Here is a 19,568-nt window from a genome sequence, read left to right on the forward strand (position 1 = left end):
ATTAAACTAGTTTCTTTAATTTCCCCCCTCTGTAATACAGGAATTTACCCACTTCTGAGTTAAATAAAGAAGATTTTATTTTAAATTCATCCAGCCAGCTGAATCTTAAAACACTGTAAATAACTGCACGGGTTAAAGCGGGCTCCCGAGGCAGCTCTGAACTGAAGCTCATTTTCTACACACCAACTGAAGCTCATTTTCTACACACCTGTCTCCTATATGTTTTTATGGCAAGCCATTTCGGCGTTTTGAATAATCAAACGGCGTTTTTTTACGCCATTTCTTAACCAGACGTGTTAGAAAACTCGCGATATTTGGCTGAAATGGCTTGCTTCCGCAGCCTCTGCAGTTCGACAAAGTCAGCGGGAGGGGGGAGAGAGAGAGAGATTGAGTTGTGTGTGTGTGAGAGAACGCCGACGGGAGCGCGCAGCAACGGAGAGAGAAGACCCGTTTGAACGCGAGGAGAGAGAGAGAGAGAGAGTTTGAGTGCGAGTGGGTGTGAGAGAGAGAGATCGAGAGTGAACGAGAGGAGAGAGAGCGACGACCGTGAGGGTCCGGGTGCCTGAGGGACGGACGACACGGTAAATATAAACGTTACATTTTGAACGCACAGCGGCGCCCGTTACAGCCGTTAAGTTAGCTAATATTCACCTCCTAAAGTCGTCGCGCGCTCCGGAGCCAAATCGTCGGTTCCGTTTTAGCAGATGATGTGCGCGTGAAGACGGAGCGGTACACGGGGCGAGTGAACTTGGGGACTTCTTTTGTACAGTGGGAGGAAAATCACCGCCACCGGACAGCCGTTATATAACGGATGCTTATTAACCGATGTCCGGCGGAGGGTACAAGCCCTGCTCCCTCCGCCAGGCTTCTGCCCCCCGCAGCCACCAGCAGGTAACGTTAAACCGGAGCGCACCGTCCTCTTCGTTCACCAGATGCAGACAGACACATCAGCGCGCGGAGCCGGAGTCTAGGCGCGTGAACAAGCAGGCGGGGGCGCGCATGTCGGGGTTAACGGGTGCATTCGGTCTGAGACGCGCCCCCGTGTGTGTTTTTTACCTGACCCAGTAAAGCTTATCGTCGCTACACACTCAGACACGTGCCTCTCACCAGCTGCCCGCCCCGCAAACACCCCAGCCGGGATTATACACCGGTTATAAGAGGCCGTCCGGTAAAGGCCACGTGAGGTCGCTCACAATATTAATTGTTATATACTGCACGTTGTCAAGGTAGCAGGAGCAATAACCACACTTCCGGATGGGGCGTTTAAAATAAAAGTCGACACAAAGGCGTTTGTTTGACTACTTAACGGTACTTAATCACAATATGACATTATTATAATCTTTAAAATTTATCTGACGGAATTTATTTTGCTACAAAGATATCTGCAGTATTTTATTATATTTTGAATATGCTGGTTATATTTGGGCTTGTAAAATGTCAGGAAACTAAGAAAAACACGTTGTCCATGAAACCCCCAAATTATACCATCTTAAAAAATGTCACAAAAGATTGAAAAACATAAAATCTTTTATTTTAATAGTTTGAATAACTGAATTTTACACAATTTTGACATAAAAGAAAACTAAAGGAACAAGAAAGAGGTGATTTAAGTGGCCATTTTTCTAAATAAAGTTCCACATTAGATAATTTTACAAGTGGGCAATGTTTAGAAATACAATTCCCTTTGAAAAGAAAAATAATACATAAATGAGAAAGTAAATATAAATAAATATAAATTAATTTGTTATAAATCTGAAAATCTACTTCTGTTATCTTTGTCTGTCGATCTCTGTTTTCATTAACATCAAAGCATTTCATGGGTGTGTTTTAAATAACATATCCCTTACTGCTTGAATCCAGAAAGGCCTCTTATCCCAATACTGCTGAAAGAATTTAAGATCTGTTTGTTTATATGTTGAATGTGATGGTAATTATTTTAGAAATTTCATTTCATATCTTTGCAAAATTTGGCTAAAACACTCAACTAGTTAATTATATATAATTTATTAGTTGAGAAATAGAGATTGGGGAATGATATGGATATTAACAATACGTTTAAATGCAATTTCTTTTACAAAATTCTATGCACGATCTAACTGGACATCTTTCTCCAACAACATATACGTTTGATAATGTAAATATCTCAATCTGACAACTTTAAGAACACACAAGATATTAATAATATGTTTCCCACCTTGTGTTCTTTTAACTATAAACATGGTTGTAGTACCTTAGTTTTTGCATATGGTCAAATGTTACACCAGAGGGTGAGGTGTGTTGTGAGTATTTTGTCCTCAGATGACCTGTGTATTTGCAAAATCTGTGAAAAAGTTCTGTGAGTACAGATAACTAAGTGCTACAGTTTGGGAAATGTGCATAATTGTAAACCCAATTTAGAAAAAAAGAATTGGTCAGTGTTTTCATCACTTAAAAGAAAAGTATCGTTTTGCCTTGATTTGTAAAACAACAATAATAACAGGATAAAAACATTTGCAAACAAACAAGGCAATTTATCTTTTTAATAGGATGTAATGCTTTTATTGTGAAAACTAATCACTTGTCACTTATGTTCCTGTCTTGTCGCTGCCTTATTCTCATTACCTTAACCTTCCTCTGAAGCTTTTTCTCTGCGCAACCATTTCTCCTCCCACCAATGCAGGCTTCTGCTTGGGCCTTTGACTAGGGGCTAATTTAAACCACTGCTGACATGAAGACTGGAACAATTTAAATCAGTGTATATTGACTTGCTATAGGAGGGTGAGGTGTGTGTGTGACCTAAATACTTAGGACTTGGAAGAGTTAGTTGGCTTGCAGCCTGGAGTTTGTGCAGGGTGCCCCCGGGAATGGCGGGGTGGATACTGTACAACCATTTCTGCAAAGTTTCCACTCTGTGTTTCTGCTGGTAACCCTGGCCCACCGCCTGTTGTCTTTACAGTAGGTGATGTAAGGCCTGAGCATGAGGAGTGACATACTGTACAATGCATCCTGAGTAAAGCCAGACACACTGGCTGCGCTCACACTGCGCTCGAATCCAGATCACTGCTGAAGTCTACAACACCACATTTTGAAGCTCCTTTTTGGGATGAGTTTCTGACACCTGTCTGAACAAATCACACTCACAAAAGCACAGAAACAACAGACTTCGCACCTAGCACACTAATCCAGGGGTGTTTATCTGAAACAGAGGCCATCCTGTATGGTGTAATCCCCAAAGATCAGCTTATCCCTTTAGCCACTGATTTAATCTGTGATTGAGGTTTATTAAACCAAGAGTCAGTACTGATTTAATTAGTGTTATATGTGGACACTCCAAAACCGCAGTTTCAGTCCTTCCCTCCTTTTTTCTTCAGAGGAGCTGAAAAACAAACAAAAGAAACCTGGCCACTTTATTATGATTTCCATGTCACTTGTTACCTGAACAATTTTTAGAAATTAAAGCTTCTACCAAACTAATGTGACTTGGATTTCATTGTGGAGATTAACCCTTAGGATCAGGATGCTTTCATAACAAGTAGTCCAAATCATAGACTGACATATTAGCAACCAACCTCGTGATGTGGATGCTTTCGCTTTGATGAAGTTTGATCTGTTTTCGGTCTCTTCTTCCTGCAACATGATGGCATTCCTCTGCCCATCGGAGACCCTCAACATGAACAGTTTCCCTGTGCTCATGTGTTTATATTAGTCAAGCCGTACCTTTGTGCTTTGTGGGTCAGAGTAGAGATGTAGGAAGTTTAGGCTTTGCATGCATATCTGATTTTATTACTCGCCATATATTTGTATTTTATAGCTTATTTAATCTTGTGTGTACCTGCCCGCGGGTAGCTAAATCTGTAACAGGAAAGCTTTTCTCTTGTGAACAGTTCCTGAAAAATAGAGAATAAAACTAAACTGAAGTCACTTATTTAAGCTTGCAACTCCCCAAGAACTGGTCTGTCTGAGGACAGATCTCAAGACTGGTTTATCCCCGGTTTCAAAAGTGAAGCCAGTGTGGAAGTGTTTTAAATTTGCATTCTTTTAATGACTTGGAGCAAAAAGCCACCCAGATGTATTGAAGTCTATGGGAAAATTAACACCACTAAACACTTTCCCCATGAGTTTATGGTCTCCGTTGCTGTTTTTATTTCATATTAAATGAAAACAATTGTTGATTTTGTAAGTTATAGCTGAGTGCACTGAAGGAGAATGAAGCAGAGTTATTTTTTCTATGATCTGACAAGCATCTGCCTCACGAGCATATGACTCTTTTAAAATATAGTCTGGTTTGACCAATATCTGTACACCCAGTTAAAGTTCCTCTTGTAAGGAGAAAGTTAAGATATAAAAAAGATCCTAAAAATGGTTAATAGAACCATTAGTAGTTAATAGAATGATGAAAATTTCATCTGCTTTGGAAACACCTGACATAGCCCTAAAGCTATTAAAAAAAGCATTGTTAGAGTACTTTTGCATTAAGAGGTCATAACACTGAATAATGGTCACCGTTTGAGCATAGATTTTTGCATTTCTTACATAACTTGTGTTAGTCTTAGTATACTTAACAATATTGCCATAAAAACAAGATTAGCAAGCAGATGCTAGGACATATTCTGACATCTGATGGGAAGAGTCAGTCCTAATAAGGCTCTCTTTCAGTGTCTAAGTGTCTGTCACAGGCATGTCTGGCTTGGTTTTAAGGCATTTCATGTTAGGGCAGGGTAAAACCAGCGTCTTTCCACAAGCAAATCTTGCCACTCAGCAGCCATGAAGTGCCTCCAAATACTAGATTAGTTATTTAAACCAGGACTGACAAAGATGCATCCAAATCAATAGTTCTTCATTTTTGTGATAACATGCATTTCCATTCCCGATGTTGGGTTTATTAGAAAAGGGTGAAAATAGATAGAAATGAATGCCATTTCTTGATCTAGAGGTTTTAAGTAAGTTTCAATAATAAAGATATTTTTGCACAGTTCTTATCTAAACCAGGTTTACACACACACAAACTCTAACCCTTATAATAATTCAGACAGCCTGCATTTTAAATTAAAATTGGCCATGTAAGACTTGAGTGCAACCTCAAGATATAATAGGAAAAAAATCAGAATAAATTAAAAATAACCTAAACATTTGAAAGTTATGAGAATAAAATGGGGGATACCTAAAACTGTCAGAGTTAAAAGAAAATCTGTAAGATTATTTCTAAATAAGTGATAAAATAGACAGCAATTTAAAAGTAGACGTAACAAGCAGGACCCCTCTTTTAGTGAAAGGTGCAAACCGTCAGCGCATTTTTTCCTAAAGATCAAAGGCTGTGCACTAAGGACAACAGTTATGGGACGTGATGGAGTGATGAAAGGCTTTAAAGGAAATAAATCACACCTAAAACAAACAAGCTGCCAGGGCAGAGTAATTTGAACTGGTGTAGGATGTTCACTCGTTTCTGCTGCACTTTGAACAATTGCAATAAGCTTACTTAGAGGAATACAAGCATGCAGGACTATGCATTTGAAGGTTTCTGTGTTTTTCCACTATGATCTGTTTGCAAATGGAATGACCATAAACTCAATGAATGTGGAAAAGCTGAGATATAATTTGTTTATTTCAAGGTATCTCAAGTTTTGTGTCATCTATTTTGCAAATCAATCAATTAATTTGAGTTTTCTGCTAAAATTTAAGGGATTGGGGTGAAGGGTTTCTTTCAGCTCGGCGTAAGGTTTCAGCTTTTTAAAATCTTGGCAGTGACCTAGGTGAATGTTTTCAAAATACTGCTTTATACTTAAATTATGCAGCGGTTTTATTAGTCCAGGTCAGTTAAGATCAAATTGTGCTGCATGTGGCGCATAAACTAAAAAGAGGTATAATAAACTTTATTTTCAACAATCACTGGGGCACAGAAACTATACTCACCAGTCAAATCTGATAAAAAGAAATCAAACAAACAAAAAAACAAACACAAAGTTTGCTGACTTTGCCCCTAGTTATACTTCTCCCTCCATCTTCCTCCCATAGATATCAGTTAGGTATTCTTTGAATGCCAGGACTCTCTCTTATAATGCCTTTGCTGAAACATAGAGGGACTGAAATGTGATCGCAATCAGTGTTTTAATCTCCCAAGAAGAGCTGCGTCAATAGAGCTGTAATGCTTTCTTTGTTTGCTATCTTAAAATCTGTTTTTTTTCCTGTTTGTATCCCTTACATGCAATTTTAAACTGTGAACAGACATGCGCGCAATAGCTTGTTATTCTGCTACAGCGTGTTTTCCAATAATTGTTCGTAAATACCCCTGTAATACACCTAAGTGCCTACAATCTGCCAAAACAGCTGGTAAAAAAACCTTTAGGGCTCACATTTCAAGCCATATGTTTATTAAAAAAAACAGGATTTTATCTTAAAAACATCTTCTGCGGTTATAAAACTGTCCCTGTGCTCACTTTGCTTTGTTCCTGCTACTTGGTTTCGTCATTAATTACCTTCCATATAACAAAAAATGTTAATGACAACGATGAGATGAGAGGGTGATGAAATGAGAGCCAATATGAGTTCGAGTACTTACAAGGTCACACATGGTTGCCTCTCCACTGAACACCTTTCTCACTGCTGCCTTCCACTCAACCATTCGAGCTCAATAATGAGACACAATGTCCTAGAAAAAGGTTAATTGTTTATCAAATAAAAGCCAAAATTGAATGCTTCCCATATATGATAGAGTCTGCTTTATGTCATTGTAATATGAGTATCTGTGGGTTTTAAACTGTTAGACAAAGCAAAAAAATGTAAGATCAAATAAAACTTGTTATGGATATTTATGGAAATTTTTCTTACTTGTTTGTTGTTTTATATTTTCTTCAATTATAACCCCCCCAAAATATTATATAAACAATTATTGTCAAACATGCCTCAAAAATGCAGAAAATGTAGGACATATAGGAAAAAGAACCAAAACTAAATAAAACATGATACATCACTGAAAAATACTTCTGTATTGATAGTTGTTGGATACAGTGTGATTGGTACCACAAGTACACAGATCTTTGTCATGCTTGTGGTCAGGATTTTGATTTGGCCTTATCTGCAGTCTGAATGCAGCCACTTTGTCTAATAAAATGGGACAGTTTCATCAGGTTGCATCAATCACTCTGTGACAGCAGTGATGACAGCTACCCTGATTCCAGCAGACTACTCTGAAGACACCTGCATGTCTGTTAATATGTCAGGGCTTAGAAGCTGCTTTTATGCTTCCACCTGCCAAGCACAGTTCACAGAGCCATACCTGTAGTTTACCTGTAATGTGTGTGCAGCTGAGAAAGTAAGAAAAAGAAAGATGTCAGTCACATGCTGAGCATGATTCCTTACTCAGACCTGACAAATATGCTCCAGCTGTACGTGTACTTATGTGTGTGTGTGTTTGTGTGTGTTTTGTCTTTCTTCCCGCAGGAGAGGGGGAGGTCTGAGGGAGCGCGTTATTGTCTGACAGACCGAGACAGGTTGAATGAAGCTGCACCTGGTGCTTCTGAGGGCATTTCCCATGTTTTGATTTGCTCTGTTTTTTTAACTTTCTAAACTTGGTTTCACCGAGCTGTTCCCTGCCATGCCGTCCAACAGTCCTGCTACTGGTGAACCACCCCAGACGCCAGAGAACGACACTTCTAACGATGTGGTGAGCAGGAGCTTCAATATAAATAATAATACTGTATTTACGGAAACAGTCTAACTGAATCAGAGTAGCAGTTATGTCTGTCACCGTGTGAAATTTTCACTACGAGATTATTGTAGTCAGAAGAATTCACAATAAAAATGTTATCACAATAAGAGCTACAAAAGCTAGAATGTTAAAAATTGTAGCTAAATAGATTAACTGAAAAGATCTAAGCCTGATTGCTAACTCAAATTTGTACATATATGCATGTGTAGAAGCTTTTATTTTTAAAATCTGATACCTTAAAGCTTCCTGGAATAACTAGAGCTTGTATTGAGATAATCTGACATGTTTGGGATGAACCTGATAACTTTTAACAACTATCTAAGGTCTTTAAAGTTGAAAACCTCAGAGAAAAAGCATCATGACGAAAAACTGACTACAAACTGGTAAACATAGCTAAGTCTGGGTTTTATTTTGAAAATCTGACATATTTTTAAAAGCAGTTGTCTCACTTGTTGACTATAGAGAAATTTACAAAAAGTACAAATACAATGCCGGCATATCCTAACACTTCTGGAAGAGTCCTAGAAGTACAACAAACGTAAAAATAAAAATATTGCATTTAGAAGAGACATGAGTGTGCCAAAACAATGAAAGTACCTTCACATTAAAACATGAATTATGAAACACTCTCCAAAAGCCATAAAAACTGCGACAGTGTCCAAAGTACTGTGATAAATCCATTAGGCAGTATATTGATGAATAACCCGTTAATAAAGGCTTGAGTTATTTAAATTATGAAACATTACATCAGTTTTATACTAATTGTCTTGTATGGAGTGACAACAGTAATTATGTGTTACTGTATAATGTACAATATTTACCTCTTTAAACAGTTTTGTAAAACTAAATGATTATGTATTGGAAACACTTAAGTAAAGTACCCAAACTCAGCTGTAACCCTTGTACAGTTCAGCTCCTGCTGCTTCTGTCACTTTTATCATCACTGCTTCTATTATTATACATATTGAAGGAGTACTACTACTGTTATTTTTGCTGCCACAGATATTATTACAGCCACCACCTCTTTTACTACAGCTGTCATTACCACCACTACTTTGGCTTCTTAGCTCATGGTTGAGAGCTTTTTTTAGCCAGCGCTCACAGAGAAGCTGGCAAGTCTGACTGTGTGTTTGTAATAACTAAACTTGTAGTGTTTTTTTATTTACATTCACTACAGGCCTTTCTACTTTCCACACTGTTGTTTGACCACATGTACAGTAAACGAGACGAGTGCAGGGTTTAGACTTTCAAATGGTCTTTAATTTTTTTTTTAAAATTTTGGACACAAGTAAGGAGACAGGTGAAAAATGGCTCCATTCATTTGTTTTACTGCAGCCCAGGGTGGCCCTCGTCAATCTGTGAGAAATTTGTAGTTTATTCTATAGTCGTGTTGTTATAAAAAGGCCCACCTCAGTTGCCAGCTTCCCCATTCACATGATGGCATCAGACCAAAACAAAGTTTCCCTTATAGAGCTGTTCTTTCTAACTTCCTAAGGTCTAACTCTCTCATAAAGAGTCGAGCAAAGCCAAGAGAGAAATCGGAGGAAGTCTCAGTTTGAAGACAGAGGGGAAGTGATGGCAAGGAGACACATAAAAGAGGTGTGGGAACCTGACTCATGCCAACTGTAATCTATTGAACAAGACAGGAGCCAGAGGTGCCGGCAGAATCGCTCAGAGAGTAGCTAGCAAGTGTTTTCAGAAAATTTGCCCTTTATGCAAACAGATGGCAGTCTGCTAGTGAGCAAAGCATTCACAAGGAGGTTTTTGGTGTGGCGCTGTATATAAGTTTGCAATCAGTTTCACTTAGCAACTGCTAAGTGGTTGCCAAATGGTTGGTCACCAGTCTCCTGTCTTGTACTACTGGGGCCTTATCCATTTGACCCTTAAGAGTCACATGTCCGAAAAATGTTGAAAGGTTAATTTCATGTAATTGGTGGTCACTGCAAAACCTGAAATGCAGAGATTCCCAAAGTGTTGACTGTTTGTCTTTTATGTGTCCCCTAACACAAAATTATATTGTAGCTTTCATAGTAATGATAATACATTTTATTTGATTTCTCTTTTCAAAACACAGAAAACAACGTCAACTTACATCATGAAATTTACAACTAGAACAACATTAAGAGAGATTAAAATCCTAGAATGATATGAGTGCAAAACATATAAAATTTAAAAAACTTGATAGTTAAAGTTGATATACTGATGTGAACAGGCAATGTTTCGGACTATGATTTAACTAGTCTAGCTGACAGAGTTGAAGTTGAAGATGAAGCGCAGCGCAGCTAAATACCTTTAAATCCATTGTTGTTATTAACAGCAGCTATTGCCCTTCAAATATATTTGCATCGCATTAGTAAGACGATGCAGCCAAAATGCATATCAAAGTATATTAAACAGTTAAGATAGTAAAAAAATCACATCTGAAGGGCGCCACTGACAAGAGCTACTAACATGCAGAGGATAGAACAGCAAGATAAAGTAAGAAATGGATGATTCAATTAAATGCACATACAAATCGTGCTAGTTGGGAGTTTATGTAAAGTCGGCTGTGCAAATTCATTCTTGCAAGCTGAACATATGTTTATAGGTTGCATGCCATCCACAATTTTCTGCATGGTAATATACAATCACAGGCTTTCAATACTTCACCAGCAAACCTGTGAGCCCACAGATTTCTTAGGTGCTGCTCCTTTTCCCGAAATCACCAATCAGAGCTAAGGATGAGCTCTGACAAAGTAGATCATCTTTCTTCTCTAATGCCTGTGCCTGTCAGCATTTACAATACGGATATGCTTACAAAGACAGTTTGATGACTGTTAAAAGGTGTGCCCCGGGCGTAACAGCGATATGTAACATCCTAATCATGTGAAAAAAAAAAGGTTTTATTTCATTTCCACAGCATTTTGTTTAAAAATAAGTTATTTGTGTTTCTGACCAAGTGTGGAGTGTTTATTACCTTCTAGATGTGGGTTTAAACATCCCTTTAGCCACCTACCTGATCTCTCCTGGTGTATGCTGTGAATGCAGAACTAGTAATAACAGTACACAAATTCAGACAGTTTCTCTTTGACGGTATATACGAGGTGCAATCAAAAAGCTCCTCAACCATACCTATAAAAAGCAAAAGCTATAAAAAGCAAAAACCTTTTGGCTTCAAGGTTATCTCCATGTGGAGCTGCACCACTCCATTGTCCTTCAGAAAGCTAAGTCTTCGATTTCAGAAAGAGGATGAAGCCAAGTCTCACAAGCTGGGCTGGAGTACAGGGTTCCCCACAGATTCTTTTGAGTTTGGGGCCAGTGGTGGCGTTGTTACTTAAAAAAGTAATGCATTGCGCATTGTGCACCACTTTAAAAAAAGGAATGCGGTATTTTACCTGTTGTTTGCACCACACTGGCGGCACAGAACACTGCTTTTGCCTCCGTGACTACAAACACGCAAATTACCAACTCCGGAAGACAATTAAAGCAGCCAAATGTGAGTTCAGGAACAGAGCGGAACAACAATTTGACAATCCTCGGAGAATGTGGCAGGTACGAAGCGCTGACCCCCATCGTGAGCAAATGCTTTGAGAGGCTGGTTGGGGACTTCATCTGCTCTGCACTACCCAACTCATTGGACCCTCTACAATTTGCAAACCGCCACAACAGGTCCACTGATGACGATATAGCCCTGACACTACATACTGCTCTCTCGCAGGTGGAGAAAAGGGACATGTATGTGAGAATGTTTTTTGTACATTACAGCTCAGCATTCAGTACCATCGTTCCCTTGAAGCTGGACAGGAAACTGCAGGACCTAGGATTGAGTACCTCTCTCTGCAGCTGGATTCTTAACTTTTAGTCTGACAGACGCAAAGTGGTCAGACTGGGCAGCATCACCTCATCCCCCGTCATAATGAATACTGGTGCACAACAGGGGTGTGTACTGAGCCCTCTCCTGTACTCACTCTACACCTACGACTGCACGGCCACTAGCAACTCCAACATCATTGTGAAGTTTGCAGACAACACAACAGTGGTGGGTCTTATCACCAAAGGTGATGAAATGGCTTACAGGGAGGAGGTCAGCGCCCTGACACACTGTTGGCGAGAGAACCGTCTCACTCTCAACATCACAAAAACAAACGAGTTGATAGTACACTTCTGGAGAAGTAGAGAAGCACACAACAACATTACCATCAACGGCGCTGCAGTGAAGCGAGTGAGCAGCTTCCGTTTCCTAGTTGTACATCTGGCAGAGGATCTCACTGTCATGGTCCTGGGCCATGTGGGCCCAGTATTCTTAGTTTTCATGTATTTTTGTATTTTGTTCCTTATTTAGGCCATGCTTCCTGGGTTGATCTGTTACGTTGTTCCTTATGTGTTTTCCCGTTGTGACTCTCACCCCCTGTGTGCCCCTCTGTGTATCTGAGCCCTCGTCTCTCCTTATGTTTTATTCCATGTTTCCCCAGCCCGTTATGTCTGTGTTTTCCCCGTGCTCTCTCTCCTCCTGTCTGAACCTCTGTGCACTTCCTGTTTACTTTGTGACTCTCACGCCTGTACATGTCATGTTCAGTTCACCCCGCCCTGTCTCGTTATGATTATCAGCGTCACCTGTGTTCCCCGTGTGTTCAAACTTTCCTCGTTTACCCTCTGTGTATTTCTGTCTGCGTCTCCCTCTGTTCGGCGTCGCGTTCTCCCTCATGCCGTGTGTGGTTCTCCCCGTGTCTTCCGGTATATGTTACTTTAGCTTTTCCCAGTTTAGTGTAGTTTTGCATTGCTTTTGTATCATCGTTATTGTTTATCACCTGTCAGCAATAAAGCTGCATTTTGAGTTTATCCCCCGTGTCTGTGAGTTTGCAATTTGGGTCCTCATCCTGCCTGCCACACGGCCGAATCATGACACTCACATGGTCTGTTCACACGAACAAAAAAGTTCACTTCACATATATGCCATTTCTTTTGCTCAATAGTCATGCTGCTGACCTCTGTCTATTTTACTTTGTATATATGTATATATATACACACACACTCACACATATATGTATATATATATACACACACACACTCACACACACACATATGTATATATATACACACACACACACTCACACACACACACATATATATGTGTGTGTGTGTGTTTGGTATATATATTTAGTAATATGCATACATTCTTATATTTGTAAATATATTTATTATAATTCTCACATTCCTGTTCTTATATTTGGTTTGTATCTTATGTTTCTTGTGTTTTGCACACAAGAATTTCACCCACATGTGCTGTACCAGTGTACCAGCACATGTGATGTGACAAAAAAAGTGATTTGATTTGATTAAATTTTTTTGCACTGCTCACTGCATGTGGCAGCACAGTAGCAGATAGTTAGCAGTATTGTCTAAGAATAAGAAGGGCCATAGCTTGAATCCTGGTGGGAGTTTTATTCACTGAAGTGTCCTTTGGGTACTTCCGCTTCTTCCTGCAGTCCAAAGCCATTGATATGAGGTAAATAATGTGCTTGAAATGTATAGAGTAAAGTGCTGTTTGACTGTGTGGTTAAAATGTGGCTTGTAGTCTAAAGTGTTTATAGTATGCAGCAAGACTGGACAAGCACTGTATAAATGTAAGTAGATTAAATTACTCCATAGCATGGCCTGAAATACAAAGTCGGATAGTTATCAGTTAACAGTGCAAATCTTAGGCGACAGGCCCATTCACTGACACAAATTGTTTTGCCAATGTGTTTTGGACACACACACACTCTTTTAGTGTTTACTTATAAACACAAAGTTGACAACCACTTGAAAGAGTACTTCACAGTGATTACCACACGACTCTGTGTAGAGGCTAAAATGCTACAAGCCTGACAGCTCATTACTGCTGTAGTCACCTGTTGATTATCAGGCTCTGGCTGCTTGGCATACACTCAGCTTCACCATCACTCTGAGTTCTTTGTGACATTTGTGTTAGCCTGCTGTCTGTGCAGATGCTTCCTTATTGTTGTCTGTTAGCAGCACTGTATTGTTGTTACTGTCCTGGATTCAATTTGTATTTCACTCTTTTTATTTCATGCATTAAAAATAAAAATAATCTTCACCTCTCCATTCCTCAAAAGCTGTAGACCCCCAAAATATTTTCCTCCTCCCTGAAGGGTTATCTTAAATAGGTCAAGTAACCAAAAGAGAAAAGGCCTGCTTGGTGATTTTTTACTTCTATCTGCCATTTTACACATATTAAAAAAAACCTCTATAACTGTCACAAGGGGTAGTGGAGAACTGAAAAGCAGAGCGGCACAACAGCTGGAGAGCACGAGCTTGATCTGGGACACGTTATGAATGTGCATGTTGTGCGGTAACTTGAGGCGAACAGACACGGGGTTGACAATGCCATGTATGGCAAAAGGGCCGATGAACTGGTGTGACAGTTTTTTTTGATTCAACCCACAAAGTGAGTAGACAGCCATACCTGTGGTCCCACAGCATACTCCGGGGCCAGGTGTCCGATGGCAGTCAGCAAGCGCCTTGTTCGTTCTTTAGTCCGGAGTAGGGTGGCCCGAGTCGCACGCCAGGCACGGCAGCACCTGCGGAGGTGAGCTTGCACAGATGGAACGGAGTGCTCACCTTCGATGGCAGGAACCAAAGGTGGTTGGTATCTCAGGGATGCTTTAAAAGGAGACTTTCCAGTGGCGGCGGAGGTGTGGCTGTTATGCGCATACTCAATCCATGGAAGCTGTTCACTCCAGGTCGACTGGTTATGGGAAGAGACGCAGCGGAGGCTCAAGCTCCCGGGTAGCTTGCTCAGATTATCCATTGCTCTGTGGGTGAAAGATGATGAAGAGAGACTGACCTTTGCGCCCAGAGCAGAGCAGAACTCCTTCCACACACGTGATGTAAACTGCAGCCCTCTGTCCGAAATGATGTCCTCAGGGAACACCCACTTGTTCAAGGAGCCTGAACACGTGGGTGGTGAGGTGCCGGGCCGTCTCCAAGGCAGTGGAAAGTTTCGGAAGGGTGACGAAATAAGCTGCTTTGGAGGAACGGTCGACAATGGTTAGAATTGTAGTATTACCCGTAGAGGGCGGTAATCCAGTGATGAAATCCAAGGAGATATGCAACCATGAGTGAGCTGACGTGGGGAGAGGCTGAAGAAGGCCCGACGGAGGACGGTTGGAAAGTTTATTCTGAGCCCATGTAGAACAGGCTGACAAAAATTCCCTGGCATCTTTAGTTATAGTGGGCCACCAAAAGTAGCGTCAGAGGAAGGATATGGTGTGGAGGACCCCCGGGTGGCACTAGAAACAGGCGGTGTGAGCCCACTGGAGAACCTGGGGGCGGACAGATGTAGGAACGAAGAGGCGGCCGGGTGGGCAGGTTCCTGGATCTGGCTCAGATTCTTGTGCCTCCTGGATGAGTGGCTCGATCTCCCATGACACGGCCCCAATTACGCAGGCGGGAGAATGGGCTCGGGGTCCGATTCCTCTTCTGTGGTGGAGAACTGCCGGGAAAGGTGGTCCGGCTTCACATTCCGTGATCCTGGCCTGTAGGTGATAGTAAAATCAAAGCAGGTAAAGAACAAAGCCCACCTAGCCTGCCGGGAGTTGAGACGTCTGGCCGAACGAATTCTTATCCTTTTTGTCAATGTGTGGGTTGTGGAGCACAAGCCAGGAGTGGCCTAATACTAGCAGGGTGAGCGGTGCCTTGAATGCAAAAAACAAATTCTCTCTGTGTGATTACCCAAAAGAGAGAGAGAGAGAGGCTCTGAAACATGGGTAATGCCGGGTAGACGCTGACCTGACAGTGCATGAACACGGAGAGGGTTTGGCAGTGTTTCTAGCGGCAAGCGAGCTGTCAGTGAAATTCGACTCCACTCCAGAGTCGATGAGAACAGAGAGAGAATAGGGCTTTGGAGCGTGATGCCACGCCCCCTCCCACCATGACAGTAGGCCAAACAAAGCACACGGAAGCGTCAGCTATGGTTCGTACGTACTGTGTTGTCAGTTGCAACATTAGATCACACGATAGGGAAGGCAAGAAGCTGGAAAATGGGCTCTCTTTTCATCGTTTCCCCTCCTGGAGGCAACGGGAGGGATCTCATGTATCCGATATTACTAAACGAAGACGTCAGGCTTGGATTGCAGCGGTCAGACGAGCGGATATCGAGTTCTCTGCCATCCCCAATTTTTTGTTGGTTTGCTTGCGGCATTTTCTTTCCGGTGAGTTCTAAATAAATTCATATCTCGCTTAATAGGCTTTTAGTGTTATTTTGAATGCGCTGAGGTCATAGATAATTAGATAAAACATCCTAATGTGTGATGCTGCAGAACCAGTAGCTTGACGGAGTAGCTTATTATTTGGCATTATTGCAGGCAAACCAGCATATGAAATATGAAACAGAAAAGAAAAGTATGTTTATTTTTTTTATTCAAGATCTGTTCACATGTACTTAGCAAGTACATACACATGAAATGCAAACTATTTACATGGCAACGCACAGCTGGCAGCCTCTGGCTGTATCTTGGTCATATGGTCAACGTACTCACAACGTGGAGGTTTAAAAACGGCCAAATCTTGTACCCAACCGTTTGTGAATTAGATGTGCGCCTCCAGGAATTTATAATTCCGAAAATGATTCGCCGTGTATGCGCTGACTCCACAGACAAGGTACACGAAGATATCGGGATAGGACAACGGCGGTAGGCTGTCTGGTTTTCCACTCCACTGCCTTTTTTCATACGGGTCCACATTACCGATGCACACTATTTTTTCCAAGTACCGTCTCTTGGCGTCTGGGCGCAATCGATCGCGATACAGCCCTTTGTCTTTTGCGCTGATTTTAAGCATAGTTCTGGCAGTCCTGCTTCCAACACAGTGTGTTTGTTTTGATTTGTGGTCTTCTGATATGGATTCAACCCAAGCGTGCATGTGAACTCCGGTGCGCACGTACTCGATCATGCACTCGATCACGAAGCATCAGTTCATTTTTGAGTCAGCGCGCGATCCTGGAGTAATTTTAGCACCATCATTAGAAAAAACTTGTGGCTGCTGACGAAACTGGAAAGAACATTGAGTGAGGAAGCCAGCACATTTGCCAAGTTCTCCAGAAAAAGCTCTAGGTGTAGGTAGGAATCTGTCTAATAGAACAGGTGTAGGAGCTGGTGCTGTGGCACTTACGGTTGGAGCTGCTGTCTCCTGCGGGGGTGCAGTGGCGGGTGGATTTACCGCCAGAGGTGTTCGCTGGGCTACAGCCTGTGTGAGGTTTGCAAGCTCACCTCGAATATTGGTAAACATCTGCTCATTACGCTCCAGCATTCAGAATCAGAATCAGAATACTTTATTGATCCCTGGGGGAAATTATTTTTTGCCACCAATGTGGCGAGAGTGGGGGTCGAGGCCGCTGAATCTGCTGAGTCCATTTTGTGGCTGGATGATTCTGTCAGAAGCGGTAGCGGAGACTCAAGCGCAGAGTAACACAAGTTAACAACATAACTGATTGCGAACTGTAATGTGATTACTGAATAAAGAACTGCGTTACCTAAAAAAAATTGTGTTTGTTCAGCCAACACTAGTGAGGTCAATGGGCACTTAAGTTTTCTTTTTTTGTGATAATAAATAATGGGCAGTAATCATCTGTCTCACTACGGGGTTAGAACGATGCCACCTTAAAATGAAACTAAAAAGAAATATTGTAACTGCAATAAATATACTGAAAAATCTTGTATTGAAAGTAAAAAAAAATTGATAGTAAAAAATGATTAATTGAAACTTTACATTTTTTGTTTTCGCTTACATTTTTTTTTTTTAGTTTCAATCCATTTTTGTCAGTCTCAATCCTTTTATTTCAGTTTCAATTTGCTGGCACTGTTTTGGCGTCCAGGGGCATGCTTGAGGGGCGGCGATTCTGACCCAAATGTATTTGTATACATTATAGTGCTGACCAATGACTGTAGAAAATAATAACGACTTAGCGGCTGCAGTCACGGACAAACTTGTATGTGTGGCTGTTCTGGAATGGCAGATGCTGAGAGGTTCAACGTTTACGTTACCGACTGTTTCAAACTGACAGCCTGATGTGTTCTTCAGTAAACTGGACTACCCAACAGAAGGACCAGATTTTCGGTAAGTTAAATGTGTTTGTAAGCTAATCTATAACTAATGTCCTTAGCTAGCTAGCTAAGATGAGCACTTGGCTGTTGGGAAAACTTGTTTTGTAAAGTTCATTTAGCTGATCTGTGCAGGTGATTTGACTAAAGAAATCAAGATTAAAGCACCCGGCTGCTCAGTCACTAACTGCCGTTACTGTATTATTATTACGAGTATTATACTGTAAGAGGATCAGGCCGGACTCTGCTTCAGCTCCTGTGCAGAGCTGATTATTAAATATGTGCAAACAGCAGCATGTTTTCTGTTTTCTTGCCCCATCTGTAAGGACAGTAACACCAACTTTAAAAAAGCTGGCACTTCAGCAACCCCTCAGTAACTACGGATTAAATATCCGTCCATCCATCTATCCATCCATCGATCTTTGTCCGCTTATCCAGGGCCAGGTTGTGGGGGCAGCAGCCTAAGCACAGAAGCTCAGACCTCCCTCTCCCCAGCCACCTCCTTCAGCTTGTCCAGGGGAACACCAAGGCGTTCCCAGGCCAGCCAAGAGATATCTCTCCAGCGTGTCCTGGGTCTGCCCTGGGGCCTCCTCCCAGTGAAAAATGCCTGGAACACCTCACCCAGGAGGCGGCCATGAGGCATCCTTGTCAGATGCCTCAACAACCTCAACTGGCTCCTTTCGATGTGGAAGAGCAGGGGCTCTACTCTGAGCCCCTCCCGGATGGCTGAACTTCTCACCCTGTCTCTCAGGGAGAGTCCAGCCACCCTTCAGAGGAAGCTCATTTCTGCCGCTTGTATCCATGATCTCGTTCTTTCGGTCACCACCCACAGCTCATGACTATAGGTGAGGGAGATTAACCAGTAAATTGAGCGTTGTTTTTACACTCAGCTCTCTCTTCACCACAACGGGCTGGTACAGCGTCCACATCACTGCAGCCCCAGCACCAATCCGTCTGTCGATCTTCGGGTCCCTTCTCCCGTCACTCGTGAACCCATATAGACACACAATACGGTAATATTATGTTGAAGCATGGAACGTATTACTCTGCGAAGCTCCTGACTATGGTAGCCGTAATGCTCCAACAATCCATCAAAACATTTTGGCAGATTTTTGAGAGCCATGTACCACATAAAATCAATTCGCGGTCAGTAAGCACAACCAGAATTCATACATAGAGCACACTTTTGAGAAAATTAAAGGATTTTAAGTGCACCTTATAGTCCGAAAAATACATTTCTAAAAAAGTTCTTGTGCTTAAAGTGCTTCACTGAGCTGAAATTTAAAATTAAAATATCTCAAGATATATAAAATAAAAAGAAAGTCAAAATTACAAGTGCCTCAAAGGCTTCGAACTTAACATCTTAGTATCTGAACATCTTACCTTGGGCATGGGCATCTGAGAGGCTACGCCCTTGACTATCTCTGATTGGTTTAGACCATAATGTGTGTCTGGGCATAATGTGTGTCTGTTGTTGACCACACAGAGACTTTCAGAGTTCGACCGGTGCGACCTAGGATTTGGCAGAACATTAGCACATTGGCGGAATGTGCAGATGTCGCTGTGCGCTATTGGATTATTATTCCCCTTTTTGCACGACCAGCTCCCGATCATCAATCTTATGGTTGCAAGAAAATCAAACCTGTTTGAAATCCTGTCACCCCTTGTGAGAGTTTCAACACAACCTCTCACACTGTGCACGCGCAAACACAGAAATGGAAGTGAAAAAGTCAGAATAGCGCCGCAGTGCAGGGTGTGATCTGGGCACAAGTGATGGATGCCCAGCTTGTATAACTTTGGCAAGC

General features: G+C 41.5%; 1 protein-coding gene across 9 annotated transcripts in view; it reads left to right on the forward strand.

The window, feature by feature from the left end:
* The first annotated feature begins 330 nt into the window (after positions 1–330).
* LOC113006752 (DNA (cytosine-5)-methyltransferase 3A-like) overlaps positions 331–19,568 on the forward strand; it is a 92,990-nt gene continuing 73,752 nt past the window's right edge. For 6 of the 9 annotated variants that reach the window (XM_026142905.2, XM_026142909.2, XM_026142910.2 and 3 more), the window contains exons 1-2: positions 331–581; positions 7,417–7,639. In XM_026142905.2, the coding sequence (XP_025998690.1) occupies positions 7,571–7,639 (69 nt within the window). In that variant the 5' untranslated portion in view covers positions 331–581; positions 7,417–7,570. The remainder of the gene's footprint in view (positions 582–7,416; positions 7,640–19,568) is intronic. The other 3 variants (XM_026142914.2, XM_080289530.1, XM_080289531.1) reach the window with 1 other exon arrangement.

The sequence above is a fragment of the Astatotilapia calliptera genome, chromosome 15 (genome assembly GCF_964374335.1).
Source record: "Astatotilapia calliptera chromosome 15, fAstCal68.1, whole genome shotgun sequence".
Classification (NCBI taxonomy): domain Eukaryota; kingdom Metazoa; phylum Chordata; class Actinopteri; order Cichliformes; family Cichlidae; genus Astatotilapia; species Astatotilapia calliptera.